At 42.5% G+C, this 14127-nt stretch overlaps 1 protein-coding gene across 8 annotated transcripts in view; it reads left to right on the top strand.

Moving 5' to 3' along the window:
* The window catches only part of HECTD4 (HECT domain E3 ubiquitin protein ligase 4), a 187197-nt gene that overhangs the window by 127005 nt on the left and 46065 nt on the right, over positions 1–14127 (top strand). For all 8 annotated transcript variants that reach the window (XM_047696835.1, XM_047696832.1, XM_047696829.1 and 5 more), the window contains 10 exons: positions 843–1045; positions 1701–1836; positions 2635–2817; positions 3284–3448; positions 3822–3991; positions 4886–5001; positions 9845–9948; positions 12137–12298; positions 12412–12560; positions 12831–12910. In XM_047696835.1, coding sequence (XP_047552791.1) covers positions 843–1045; positions 1701–1836; positions 2635–2817; positions 3284–3448; positions 3822–3991; positions 4886–5001; positions 9845–9948; positions 12137–12298; positions 12412–12560; positions 12831–12910 — 1468 coding nt within the window. The remainder of the gene's footprint in view (positions 1–842; positions 1046–1700; positions 1837–2634; positions 2818–3283; positions 3449–3821; positions 3992–4885; positions 5002–9844; positions 9949–12136; positions 12299–12411; positions 12561–12830; positions 12911–14127) is intronic.

Genomic DNA, 14127 nt, shown 5'->3' with positions numbered 1-14127 from the left:
TCTCTGCCTGCCTCTCTGCCTACCTGTGATCTCTGTCTGTCAAATAAACAAGTAAAATCTTTAAAATAAATAAATAAATAAAAATAAAAATAAAAAATAAATAAAAAATAGGGTGCCTGGGTGGCTCAGTAGGTTAAACCTCTGCCTTCGGCTCAGGTCATGATCTTAGGGTCCTGGGATCGAGTCCCGCATCAGGCTCTCTGCTCAGCAGGGAGCCTGCTTCCCTGTCTCTCTCTGCCTGCCTCTCTGCCTACTTGTGATCACTGTCTGCCAAATAAATAAATAAAATCTTAAAAAATAAAATAAAATTTAAAAAAAAATTAAATAAATAATACTTTAAAAACGATAATATGTGAAAGGTTCAAAGAAAACTAGAGAAATAGAACTAAAGATGTAGCCCGCAAAAAATATAAAAATATACCCATATTTAAAAATCACACAATAAAGGGATAAAAATAGAAATATGTCATTTTTCACCTGTCAGAAAAAGAAAACTGATAATACTCATTATTATCAAGGTGAGAGTAAACAGGCATTCATTCTCAAGTGTCCAGAGACAACCATACTCTTCATGGTTTTATTTATAAAACACAAAATAGAATCTGTATACCATAACTAGAGAAATGATTAAAGAAATAGTTGTTATATGTCAATTATACCTTAAATTTTTAAACTTAAAAATTTGAATTGTATGCATACGTATACCATATACAACCATAAAAAGAGCCAGGTAGTAACATGTGAGTTTTTGAGAAATGAGCCTGTATTGCTTTGGTAATGGGGAAGCAGCCTTTAAAAAGTGGTGAATTGGGGTGTGGTGACATTCTCAAACCTCCCTCCAGGGCGGCTGCTGTGAGGTGATTACAGAAGAGGCCGCAGCTGCTCTTCGGAAAGCAACCAAATGGGCCCAGTCGGGTCTCATCGTCAGCGTCGGGCCGCCCGTAGAGTCCGTCAACCCAGAGACTGTGAGTGGACTGTCCACAGGTGACAAAAAGAAAACTGCCCAGACTTCCATTTGCCGGGAGAGGAACTCTGAGCTCGCCAGGTAGTCTTTCCCTGTCTACGCTTCTGTCAGATCTTCTTTGTAATGGACTTGTTCCTGGGGCTTTAATTGTATATCATCCCCTTGACCTTCTGGAAATGAGGACTGAGGGCTTAAAATACCCACCTGAGGTTGTGGTGGGCAAATAGGGTGCCGCTGCTGGCTGAGTGGGCATAGGTAGCCAGAGGGTTGTTTTTCTGAGAAACGCCACTATCAGGAACACCAGCTACAGCTTTTTTGAGTATTAGTAGACTCAGGTCATGCTGCCTTTACTTCTTCCAAACCAGCCCAGCTGTGCACATGAACTTCTTTCTAGAAGTAGGCAGGAGAAATGAGTGTCGCCTCCAGGAAGTTTGCAGGCGGTTCTGTGTTTGCAGGCCAATAGTTGCGGCGTAGTGTCAGCCCCCGATCCCTGATGGTTTATGCGGTTCAAGTTTGAGGTCTGTTGTTTCAGAGAATTCTTTAGGTAACAGAAAGAATATGAGAGAAGTGGTTTTTTTTCCCTGATGATAATTTAGCTTCTCTTTTTCTAGTCAATGAAATCCACTTTTTCTTGTATCATTAGAAAATTTTTCCATCTGATGATAACCCTAAGAGCCACTTGCCTGCATCCTTAACCACCTCTGGGCATTGACACTTTCTCTCTTGACACTTGCAGGACTGACCCCGTCCGACCCTTCATCAGTGGGCACGTGGCAAACAGCATGGCCGCAGAAGTGATCGCCTTGCTTCATAGCTTGCTAATGGCACCTGAGTCAAATGCTGCTCAAATATGGACCACAACGGCAGAAAAGGTTAGCACAGTGTCCCCGCTTAGCAGAAGAAGGGAGGAGGAAGTTTGTGTTCTGGTTTAGCTTTTGAATCCCACCTAGGAAGGGTCATATTTTAGTAAAGAGAGATTTTGCAAATTGACCAGATAGACTTATTAGTGGTTTTCCCCCTCACGTTTGCTTTGGTTTAATTGTTTCACCTGTTAACCTTTTTCTCCTGTCACTGCCAGTTCTGATTTTGCAGAAGACTGGGCCACGTTCTCCGGAAAAGAATGGCACTCCTTGTTTCTCCTCCTTGTTCATGTTCAGTTGGTCCCAACATTAGGGAATCATGAAGCCTTGGTTTATTGGATTTGTTAAGTGTATTTACTAAGTCCTAAGGAGGCCTCTGTGATACATACTCTGTGAGAGCTATGTCAGAAATTCATGATGAATAGTTTCCTAAGAACTAGGGACCTGTAATCCATTTCCGTTTGCCACAGTCATTTTTTCCAGTGAATGCCTTAAGGAAATTGGGTGTTGAGTTGTAGGCAGTAAGCTATGATGGTTTTCCTACAGATAAGTTTTTGTCCTGTTTTAGGGATTTTGTTAACAGTGTTTGATTCTCCCCCATTCTGAGATTGTGTGTTTCCAGTCTTGTCTAATGACCTAAGGCAAATATGGCAAGATGTCAAGGTCATACCTGGTAGTTACTTCATCCTTCCCATAGCCAGAGCTCCTTCAGTACACAGGAGCCAGCCACTGTTACGGACACTTCATCACTCTTAATATCGAAAAGGACCAAAGCTTTAACTCCTGCTAATGGCTGCTTCTTACACTTAGGTTCTGTCTCGTGCGCTGATGTACATTCCACAGTTGGGGAAGTATGCAGAGAGCATTCTGGAAAATGGCAGCAGTAGTGGCAGGAAACTCGCCAAACTTCAGAGAATCGCCCGCCAGGCTGTCGCCGCACTGTGTGCCCTCGGAGGCTTCAAAGAGACCATCAAGATAGGGTCTGAGGTTCAGGTAACCAACTAGCCAGCATTTCCCAAGTCCCTGCTCTCCCCAAGTTACTGCATCCACTGATTCACTGATCATTTGTAAAGATGGTATCATCCACCCAGTTGGACAGAAATCCTTGTTCCTTCAAGCTAAATAAGGAGTGTGAGAAACTCATGAATTCTAATCCACCCTGTGCTACAGGTTATTCAAATATTAGTACAGTACTCTGTGATGTTAACTATCATACTTATGTCCCATGGTGTCACAAATATTTTAGAGCAGGAAGTTTGAGATTCTGTCATATTGTGATACCTTGACATAGGCTTGAGGACCTGTTATTTGAACTCCCATTCAGTGCTTCGTATCTACACCATACTGAACTACTCCTTAATGCCACGAACGACAGCTGTGAATTTACTTCTCCGCACCTGTCCCATGAGAGAGTTGCGTTCGGAGCTGGTCAGTGGTACTAATCCATCCTTGTCTCTAGGTTTTAGGTAGAGGAATATCAGGAAGCATTGGAGTTGTGGCTTCTATCAATGAACAGGAAGGTATAGCTACAGTCAGATTCCCACCCATAGACTGTAGAAAGACTTCGCAAGCATCAGACACATTGACTATTCCATTGTCTAGACTTTGTGTTCCAAGATCAGAGGTAAGGTGATTTTTACTGCATTATTAAATGTCACTACAAATGGTAACCATGCTGTCATGAACAATGAGCTCACATACAGTACAGAGGCACAAATACTTAGTTATCTTAAGTGTTATTTGGGATGTATATTTATTTATAGGGCGTAATTATTTCATAGTAACATTTATGTGAAGATTTCTTATTTCTTTGGTTAGGAATATTCCACAGGGTTTTTTTATTTGTAATTGTTTTGGACTAGTTTGCAATTTTCTGTATGGTGCTTTTACTGTTTTGACTGAAATTTTGAGAATTAACTCCAGATAATAACACCCTCATTTCCTAGAAACTAACTACTTGAATTTAACTTTTTGCCATGCCCCCCCACCACCATCAGGCACTGCCTCTTCATAAACTGTCCATTACTGAGAAGGTAGTACAGGCAGTCCAGTCCATGTTGCTTCCTCAGGAGGGAAGTCTCTCTATTCATACCTCACTTCCTGCAACAGGAGATGGGTCAGCTCCTGTGATGGCAGTCGTTCGGCTCCTGGCTGAAATAAGAACAAGGTGAGCACCCTCCAGAGATCCCCTAATGTGGTGGTGCAGGCCACAGAGGTGGGGGACCTTGCCGGACCCCTCCACTCCCGGCTTAGTGGGCCCTCAGTGTGAAGTTTACGCCCAGCTGAGAACAGACACCATTTTCTTGTGCTGCTTCCTACATTTCCATTACATTCCCCAACTTCTACAAGTTTTGTTGCATTGTACAATTTAAAACCATTTAGCGGTTTCCTTAAAATAAGTAAGCGATCAAAGTGTGATCTGTGGAACCCATACTTTGGGAAAACCACTTTGTTCTATCCCGGTGAACCTCTCTGCCACTTTACCTTGTTTAAATGGCTCAGGCTCTGTTAATATATATCTGATTCATCACTTTCCGAACTGATAAGGGGAAAAACCAGGGAGTGCCCTCAAGTCTTGGTGTCAGAAGAGAAAGCAGCATTTTCTTGCAAATACATTTATTTACCACAGTAACAACGGGACTTCTTAGAAAGTTCTAATATGTATTTTGAATTAGGTGAGAAATCAGCATACAGATTTTCCAAGTGTCTGGGTTCCTCTTATTCCCAGAACACTACTATTGCCCGTGGAGCACAGTTTAGGCGATGTTTCTTAAAAGATCATGCTGATTTCTCACCTGGCTCCTTGTATCTCCACTTGAGTGACGATGGCAACCATTCTGCCCTCTTCGGCTTGTCCGTACAGTGTCAGCAATTACTCAGGGGGAAAAGAGAAGTTATGTTTCCAGACCAATCCAGTTCAGAAAAAAAAAGAAAGTGGAATGGGGAGTTTGAACCTTTTTGTAAATTAGGGGGAAAATATGGTTGAAATGCCTTTCATAGTTAACTTTTTAGAGAATGAACATTGATGACTTTGAAATATTATAAATCTTTTAACATTAAGAGCATGCCTGGTCATGGCCCAGCTTTTAGAAGACAGCTTATTTTGTGAAGAATTCATACAACAGTGTCCAGCAGCTGTCGAAGTTCTCAACCTAGTAGCCCAGGAATGCAGTGCTGGTAAGTACCTGTGGCTTTCTGTACCGTCCTCTATTATTCAGTGTTGTGCGCTCATTTCCTGTTTGATGATGGAATGCTAACATGCACGTGCACATACACTCCAAGTAGCTGAGCTCTAGACAGCACTTAGCACAACTTTTATCCCAGATGTAGAAATGTAAACAGCTTTCAGTACTCATGAGGTAGTAAATCAGCGTTTTTCAGTTTAACTTGGGGACCATGCCAGCATGTTTTCTCTCTTCCATTCATATTAATTCATTGCATTTATTTTCCTGTTAGAACTATTTATGAACACTTAGGGCTACTGATACTTTCTGACTATTGTCATTGGCTACATTTGAAATCAGAGATGTTTGCACTAATATCCATCTGTGTGTGTGTGTGTGTGTGTGTGTGTGTGTGTGTGTGTGTGTTTAAACACAAAAATAGGGAGACTAGTATAAGGAACCATCAGTTTAGCAGTTATCAACTCATGGTCAGTCTTGTTTCATCTGTGCTGTACCCCCCTCCTGGATTGTTTTCAAGAATATTCTTTGATATTATTTTACCCATAAATATTTTGGTATGTGTCTCTAAAAAATAAGGACCCTTAAAAAAAAAGAATACCATTTATGGTATCAGAAAAATTAACAGTAGTTTTTTAATATTAACTATCTAGTCCATGTGCAACTTTCTAATTTGTTTATTTGAATCAGGAGCCAAATAAAATTCTTACACTGTAATTTCATTGCTATCTTTCAATTTTCTTTTAAAATCTCGATTCCTCTCATTATGTTCTTTATTTTTTTTTTAAGATTTTATTTATTTATTTGACAGCGAGAGAGGGAACACAAGCAGGGGGAGTGGGAAAGGGAGAAGCAGGCTTCCTGCCGAGCAGGGAGCCCAGTGCGGGGCTCGATCCCAGGACCCTGGGATCATAACATGAGCCAAAGGCAGATGCTTAACAACTGAGCCACCCAGGTGCCCCCATTATGTTCTTTTTGCCTTGCAATTTATTTTTTGAAGGGTTTTCTATAGTCGGGATTTTGTTGATTGTATCTCTGTTGTATCATTTATTGTGTCCCTCAATCTTCAGATTTCCTGTAAATTGGTAGTTGGTCCTGGGTGTTTTTAAGTGAAAATTTATGCTTTTTCCCCAAGGATTTAACTGGACTCTAAGGGAAATTGCTCATAGATTAATATCCTCCAGTGCTCTAGTGGTGGCATTTTCATGAACTGTAAGAAATAAATGAATATTTTTAACTTCCTTACTGGTTTTAGTGGTATCCTTTGTGTATGCAGGGCGTCATTTTTATTATCCATATTATTTATTATTTCTCATGCCATTTGCTTTTTCAGTCACTCCCTAATCTCTCCTTGGTCCATAAGTTTTTGTTCTTTTTCCCATGGTACCAATTTCTGTTGGTTGGTCTTTGGTCTTTACTCCGTATGTGTCTTACTTTTCAAATCACCTTCCTCTTTTAGGGGTAGCGCTGTGGAACCAGTGACCACATTAATAAACCTCAGAGAGATCCTGAGCGTAGAGAATAAGAAGAGAAGAAAAGGAATTTGCTAGGCTTCTCAGGGGAAATTCCTTGTGAATAAATGTGTGCCCATAATTCAGCTTTGTACTTGTGGTTGGGTCTTCGTTCCTGGCCTCTACTTTTTCATGTTCTTGGCCTCCCTTGCAGATCTACATGACTGATTTTTAGCAAGCATGCACTTGCTGAATTGATCACTCACTTTCCTTTCTTTCTTTCTTTTTAAAAGATTTTTATTTATTTGAGAGAAAGAGCACAAGCTGAGGGCAGAAAGAGAGGGAGAAACAGGCTCCCCCCTGAGCAGGGAGCCAAATATGGAATTTGATCCCAGGACCCTGGGATCATGACCTGAGCTGAAGGCAGGCACTTAAATGACTGAGCCACCCAGGCGCCCCGATCACTCACCTTTTTTAGGACTCTTTCTGAGTATCCTTTTTATACATTTTATTGAATAAAGGAGTCTTAAACTGTGAAATTAACTTTAGTACTTAATGTACAAGCTAGGAATCGTAGTGTTTGGAGCAGTGGCCTCAAATGGTTTTAATAATAACCCACCTAACCCATCTTCCCTAATGGAAAAGAACTCTGCGGTCACAAAGAGTTGGATAGAAATGTGTGGGAAGTGTTGATTAATTGCACAAAAGAGAAGACTGTGAGCTTATACACATCAATTTATATCCTAAAATAGTGTTTTCTGTTAACAGTCCTTAATAAGTCACTTAATAGGTTACCAGAAAGTCCTTTGAAGTTTAAAGCACATGTCAAAGTTTGCTGGCTTCTCAGTCCTTTACCTGTGAACAATCACCAACAACCAACCAGCCCTGCTTCTGGATTACGTTGTAACACAGCAGTGAATTCTTAGAGCCCACAAAAGAGTCCTGGACTTTGCTTAGAAGCAAAGCTGTTTAATAAGTGATTCAAGGTGATGGGTAGAAGAGAAAGTTCTTTGATTTTTATTTTTGAATGCATCAAGACTTTTTATTTAATGTGTGAAAATGTGAAATTTACCCATAATAATTAATACACTTGATTCTCTAAAATGAAAAAAAAAATTCAGTGAATTTCTTCCATTATTTTACTTCCTCTGGGATGAATTAAGCAGAAGACTGGGCATTATAATGTTGACTTACTCCTAACTCAATTTTATAGCTTCTCTAATCCAGGGAAAAGAATATCTCATTTCCATTTGGTCTAGGAAGATAAGCAGTATGCCAAAGAGCTTTTTCCCATGAAGAAATATTTCTGCGAAGTTCACTGAATCCCTTGGTTGAAATAGCATAGGAAACAGATTTTAATCTGAAGAAAAGGCCTGTAGAAACCAGAAAAATTCCCAGCTTTATGTTCTTACAGAAGCCAGAATCTCTCTGGTCCAGCTGTTTTTTTCTCCTGCCTACTTCCTAAATATACACATTCCCTGAGCCAGAGGTTCTTTTCAGACTTTGCAAGTTCGTAGGAACCCCTCGGAAGCATGTTTAAAATGCTTTCCCAGCTCCACCCAAAAGTCAGAATCACTTGAAGATGAGCCTGGACTATTGTGCTCAGAAGGGTCCAGACCTCACCTGAAGAAACTGCACTAAGCTTTGCTGACCCACCTTCTTTGCACTCTGCCCTCCCCTGTGCTTTCCATAGCTGCTTCTGTGGGTGGTCCCTCCCTGGCTAGCCAGGCCCCCCGGACCTTTCTCTTAGGACTCCCAGCCTCACGAATACCCCACATTTAAGACTAAAGTCCTTATTTCCTCTGGAGTCAGCTCTCCTTTCCAGCTTCCCTGTTTTAGGTCATATTCAGACTGTTTTGTTTTTTTAAAGATTTTATTTATTTATTTGAGAGAGCATAAGAGAGAGCATGAGAGGGGAGAAGGTGAGAGGGAGAAGCGGACTCCCCACATTGTAAGAGTTATTTGTTTCAGGATTTTACTTATTTATTTGAGAGAGCACAGGAGCGGGGAGGATCAGAGGGAGAAGCAGACTCCCCACTGAGCAGGGAGCCCAATGCGGGACCCGATCCTGGGACTCCAGGAGCCCCAACTCTTATAATTGGCTCTTACAATTTTTTAAAAGATTTTATTTATTTATTTATTTAGAGACTGTGTGTGCATGAGCAGGGGGATTGGCAGAGGGGGAGAGAGAATCTCAAGCAGACTCCATGCTCAGTGTGGAGCCCGACACACAGCCTGACCCCATCACCCTGAAATCCTGACCTGAGCCGAAACCGAGAGTTAACGCTTAACTGACTGAGCCACTCAGACACCCCAATTTTAAGAGTCTGTGTAATTTTAGCTGTACTAGTCTCTGACCAGGTAGCACATAAATAAATCTTTTCTCCCATCCTGTGGGTTGTGTTTTCACTTCCTCCATAGTATCCTTTGAAACACAAATGTTTTTCATTTTGGTGAAGTCCAGTTTCTTTCTTTTTTCTTTTATTGCATATACTTTCGGTGTCCTATCTAAGAAACCATGGCCTAATTCAAAGTCATGAAAATTTAACCATTATTGTCTTCTAAGGGTTTTATAGTTTTAACTGTAAGTTTTTTTCAGGTCTTTGATCCATTTTGAATTGATTTTTGTGTGTTGATTGAGGTACTCCTAAGGACTCTGACTCTTGACTCTCCTAGACCTTTTCTCCTTTTGCCAAACCGCCTGGAATTCCCTTCTTTCTCTGCTTACTGAAACCCTGTATTTTCTAAGCTCTAATTTGAGTCTGTCTTTACAAAGCCTCTCTGGATCCCGGAGTGAAGTGTTTGTACTTGGATCCTATCGCATACCGCAGCCCCGTACTGCGAGCGTCTGCGACGTGTCATTGCACGTACACGTCTCCTCTGTCCTCCCAGGGTGGGAGCTTTGGCTCACGTATCTTTGTATTCTCCAGCACCTAGCACTGTGCCTTGCTCCTAGGAGATGTTAAATAGATAGTAGATGTTTTAAAAATCCGTTTCAGTGATGAGCTTCCATTTTATTGAGTGTTCGTCCTGTGCTAGGGACTTAACTACAAACCCCACTCATGTTACTTCATCTCCTCGCAACCTTGTGAGGCTCAGGTCCTATTGTTACTCCCGTACTAGAGTGAGACGGTAAAGGCCGGGTAAGGAAGCCAGGTCCTGGGTCCAGGTAGCCCCACGTCAGAGCTCACGCTCTTGCCCACGTTGCCACGCTGCTCTGTGTAGTAGACAAAGCTATCTCAGGCTACTGGCGTTTATTTTTTTTTTTTAAAGAATTTGCATAATCTCCAAAAGCATTTAATTGTTTTGACCCTACTCCAGAAGAGCTGGAGCTCTCTTGGCGGGTGTGGGACTAAACATTCACGTGTTCCGTGTGCTCCCCTCCAGGAGAGCGACTGGCGGTGGTGGAGATGCAGTGTGAGCGGCTGCGGATGCTCTACCGGGACTGCGCTCGGCCGCCACCGCCGCCGCTGCAGGCCGACCGGAGACAGGTGAGCCCCGCTGCAGGACGCCGCATTAAAGAAGGCCGCTGGCCCCCGAGTGCCCTTTAGAATGAGCGTTTGCAAAGCCATCGGAAGGTGCATGCTCTGTGCTGATGCGCTATCGTCTCTGAATGTCGGAGCACATCGATGTGACATTCTGAGTAATGAAAGATCACAGCAAAGGGGCAGAACTCATTAATTTGTAAATAATTTCTCACGTTATCAGTAACAGAAAAAACTTAGAAAATTTTAGATCTAGGGGCGCCTGGGTGGCTCAGTTGTTGGGCGTCTGCCTTCGGCTCAGGTTGTGATCCCAGGGTCTTGGGATTGAGCCCCATATCGGGCTCCCTGATCAGCAGGGAAGCCAGCTTCTCCCTCTCCCATTCCCCCTGCTTGTGTTCCCTCTCTCACAGTGTCATATAAAGAAAATCTTTAGGGCGCCTGGGTGGCTCAGTGGGTTAGGCCGCTGCCTTCGGCTCAGGTCGTGATCTCAGAGTCCTGGGATTGAGTCCCGCATCGGGCTCTCTGCTCATCAGGGAGCCTGCTTCCCTCTCTCTCTCTCTCTCTGTCTGCCTCTCTACTTGTGATCTCTCTCTGTCAAATAAATAAATAAAATCTTTAAAAAAAAAATCTTTAAAAAAAAATTTTAGATCTATAGTCCATATTAATGATAATGATATAAGTTATAATGATAAAAGTATACATAGAGACTGAGAGTTGATTAGAAAGCAAAAGTGGCAAAGTGTTCCGAATTGGCACCTCTGTAAATGTTCTTAGCAGCTTATTTGTAATAGCCCCAAAGCGGATACAACCAAGATGCTTACCTCCCTAATGGATAGCTGCATCAAATGAGTGCATATCTCTGTAAAATGGGATGTTATTCAGCCTTAAAAAGTGAGGAAGTAAAAAACAAAAAGTAAAAAAAAAAAAAAAGTGATGAAGTAGTGATCCGTGCCACAATATGGATAAACCCTGAAATTACACAGAGTGAAAGTAACCAGGTGCAAAAGACCGTGTATTGTGGGTTCTCTTGTATTTGAAATGTCCAGAACAGACAGCTCTAGAGACAGAAGGCAGATGGGTCCTTGCCAGAGACTTGCAGGGATGCAGGGAATGAGGAGTGACCGCTAACAGGTAGGGACTTAAGAGGGACAAAAACACTCTAAAATTTGATGGTGGTGATGGTTGCACAATGCTGCATTCACTAAAAACCATTGAATTACACACTTTAAATGGGGGGATTGTATGTTATGTAATTTGTATCTCAAAAAATTGGTGCATCTATGTACGAGTGTACAAAAATTGCCATTTTCTTAACAATTTTTCTATAGGTTTGAAACTATTTCAAAATTAAAAATATATATAAAAGACAAAATGTCCCCTGAAATGTCAGCATCTCCATTAGCGTTGTCAGTGTAACAGCATGATGGATCCCTGTATTTTTTGCATGACAACAAATCTCTGCTGTTCATACTGTTTTGCATCTAGTTTTTCTGCCTCCACAGATGATGACTGCCTTTTTTTTTATGAAGCTTTTGTTTATTTATTTATTTGACAGACAGAGATTACAAGTAGGCAGAGAGGCAGGCGGAGAGAGAGGAGGAAGCAGGGTCCCTGCTGAGCAGAGAGCCCTGTGAGGGGCTCGATCCCAGGACCCTGGGATCATGACCTGAGCTGAAGGCAGAGGCTTTAACCCACTGAGCTACCCAGGCGCCCTGATGACTGCCTTTCCATGTCAATCAGTAGAAACTTAATGGTCCAGTGTACCCTTGTGCCTCAGTTTCCCCACTCGGGCTTTTCTTGTTGCGTATCTGCATCATCTCCAGTTTCTTTCTTTCCTTTTTTTAAGATTTTATTTATTTATTTAACAGAGAGAGAAATGGCAAGAGAGGAAACACAGCCAGGGGGAGTGGGAGAGGGAGAAGCAGGCTCTCTGCTGAGCAAAGAGAACAACACGGGGACCAATCCCAGGACCCTGGAATCATGACCTGAGCCAAAGGCAAATGCTTAACCAACTGAGCCACCTAAGTGCCCCTAGACTGCCTTTTTAAATACAGTTTCCTTTGTAAAAACAAGGTCTATGCTTAAAAGATGAACCTATATTATAATACCATTAGATAAAAATTTTTCTTCTTTGAGAGGTTAAAGGAATTTTGTTTGCAGTCGTACTCAATGAGGCATTTTTCCCCCATTGTAGCCCAAAGAGATCACTTGGAGCCCCTCACGAGTGTTCCCGCCCGTCCGAGCCTGCATGTTCTCATCGCACCTTACTTCCGTCACCTTCCTGGCTGACCCCAGCGCTGGGGGTGGTCTGCCCCGGGGCACATTTATCTATGCCACCTCACCACTGCCTGTTCAGGTGAGAAATCACACGATCTCTTGCCTATTTCCTTCATCTTTGAAAGAAAAAGCAAATTTCAAGGGCTCAGCTGGAGCCCCCTGATTGCCTGCCCGCTTCTGGTGTTTCCTCAGGCCCCATCTTTTTACTGGGAAATTGAAATTGTTTCCTATGGAGATACTGATGACGACACGGGACCAATCGTTTCCTTTGGCTTTGCTACAGAAGCAGAGAAACGAGATGGGGCTTGGACTAATCCAGTGGGAACTTGTCTTTTCCATAAGTAAGTGGCTACTATTGCTGTTGCTTAAAAAAAAAAAAAAGTAGTGGGTGTGGGTGTTTTAATACTAAAATAATATTATAGTCTCAACCTCCAAAACCGTATAAAATACCAGTTGGAAATATACTCAAGTTGAGGCAAAGAGAATAGCTCTTAGGGTTGCTCTGGTCATTACTCTTGTGCTACCGAAACCCCTCATCCTGTTCACTACTTAACTGCCTCTGTGTTGTCCAGTCAGCCTTGGCTTTGACTTTGCTTTGCTCGCTTTCCTAGCAATGGCCGAGCCGTGCACTACAATGGTTCCAGTTTATTACAGTGGAAGAGCGTGCGCTTGGACGTGACTCTGTCTCCTGGTGAGTGCGGTGGGAGCTTTTTTATTTTTATTTTTATTTTTTTTAAAATACCCTGTGTATTTCTCTTGTTCCCAGATTTTGTCTAAATAGGTTAAAAGTAAAGAAACTTGGCAACTGGAAATGGGCAATTTGTCTTTTAGTGAAAGCCAAGCACTTGTCATTGCTGTCTGCTAGTTTACACCAAACCGCTCCTTTCCGGAGGTCATTATAAGAGCCTCCATTTGGTAAGGTAGGAGTCCCAAGTGCTTCCGTTCCTGCATCCTTAGAAAAACCTGAGATTTTTGCTTCCTTTGAAGTTGAGTCTTTTCTCAGCTTTTCACTGATGAGCACATAAATAGGTTAAAAAAAAAAAAAAGTTTATCACCAGCCCTGAAGAACTTGCAGAATGCGTTATCCATAGCTAACGTGCTGTACACTTTGTTCTTGGGGGCCTAAACATCTGGTCCTGCTTCGACACATCTGCCCAGAAGTTTGAGTCACATAGACCGTTGATTCAGTTAAAACAACAATAAAAATCCTTCTCCCTCTTCTTTTTAGCCTCCAAGTAAGTATCTTTCTCTGTATGGGTGAACTGGGATCTGTCCTTCCTGCTCTAGCAGAGGAGCAAAGTGTAGGCATCGTCCTCTTGCCATTAGAAGCCCCCAGACGTGTTGGCTACGTAGTTTCAGACAGTACATTCTCGCATCGTTTCTTAGGAAGCTGAACTTGTCCTACATGGTAGATGGTCTGGGCTGCTCACATGGGGAATAATAAGTCACCCGATCCATCAGGTCACCTTGCGCAGCTGGCTGGGGATGATTTTGCCATCACTTCACTTAGGGAGCTGCTTGTTAAATTACACCTTCCAGGGAGTGCAGTGGTCAAGTTATGACTTAGAGTTAATTTCCTGGGAGTTACTGCTCTCGCATTTTCTGGAGCAAAACTGGGACATTTCAGCTGAGGACTTAAGTGTTTCCAGCACAAAACAGTCACAATTTGCTGTTTGAGAAAGTTTTGCACGGGACCTCAGGCAAACATGCCCCCCTCTTCCTAGAGAAATGTGTCTGGGTAGGAATCAAGAACTCACTTTTTACAGCAGCATCTTAGCCTCTGTGCCAACACTCCTGGTGTCCGTTCATCAGTACATACTTGCTGGGCATCTCCCATGTGCCGGGTACTTCTCTGGGCCCTGGAGATGCCATGAGAAACGGTGATAAGTCCCCAGGCTTTGGGAAGCC

This window comes from Lutra lutra, chromosome 12 (genome assembly GCF_902655055.1).
Source record: "Lutra lutra chromosome 12, mLutLut1.2, whole genome shotgun sequence".
Taxonomy (NCBI): Eukaryota; Metazoa; Chordata; class Mammalia; order Carnivora; family Mustelidae; genus Lutra; species Lutra lutra.
This window is presented reverse-complemented; position numbering and strand designations above follow the sequence as displayed.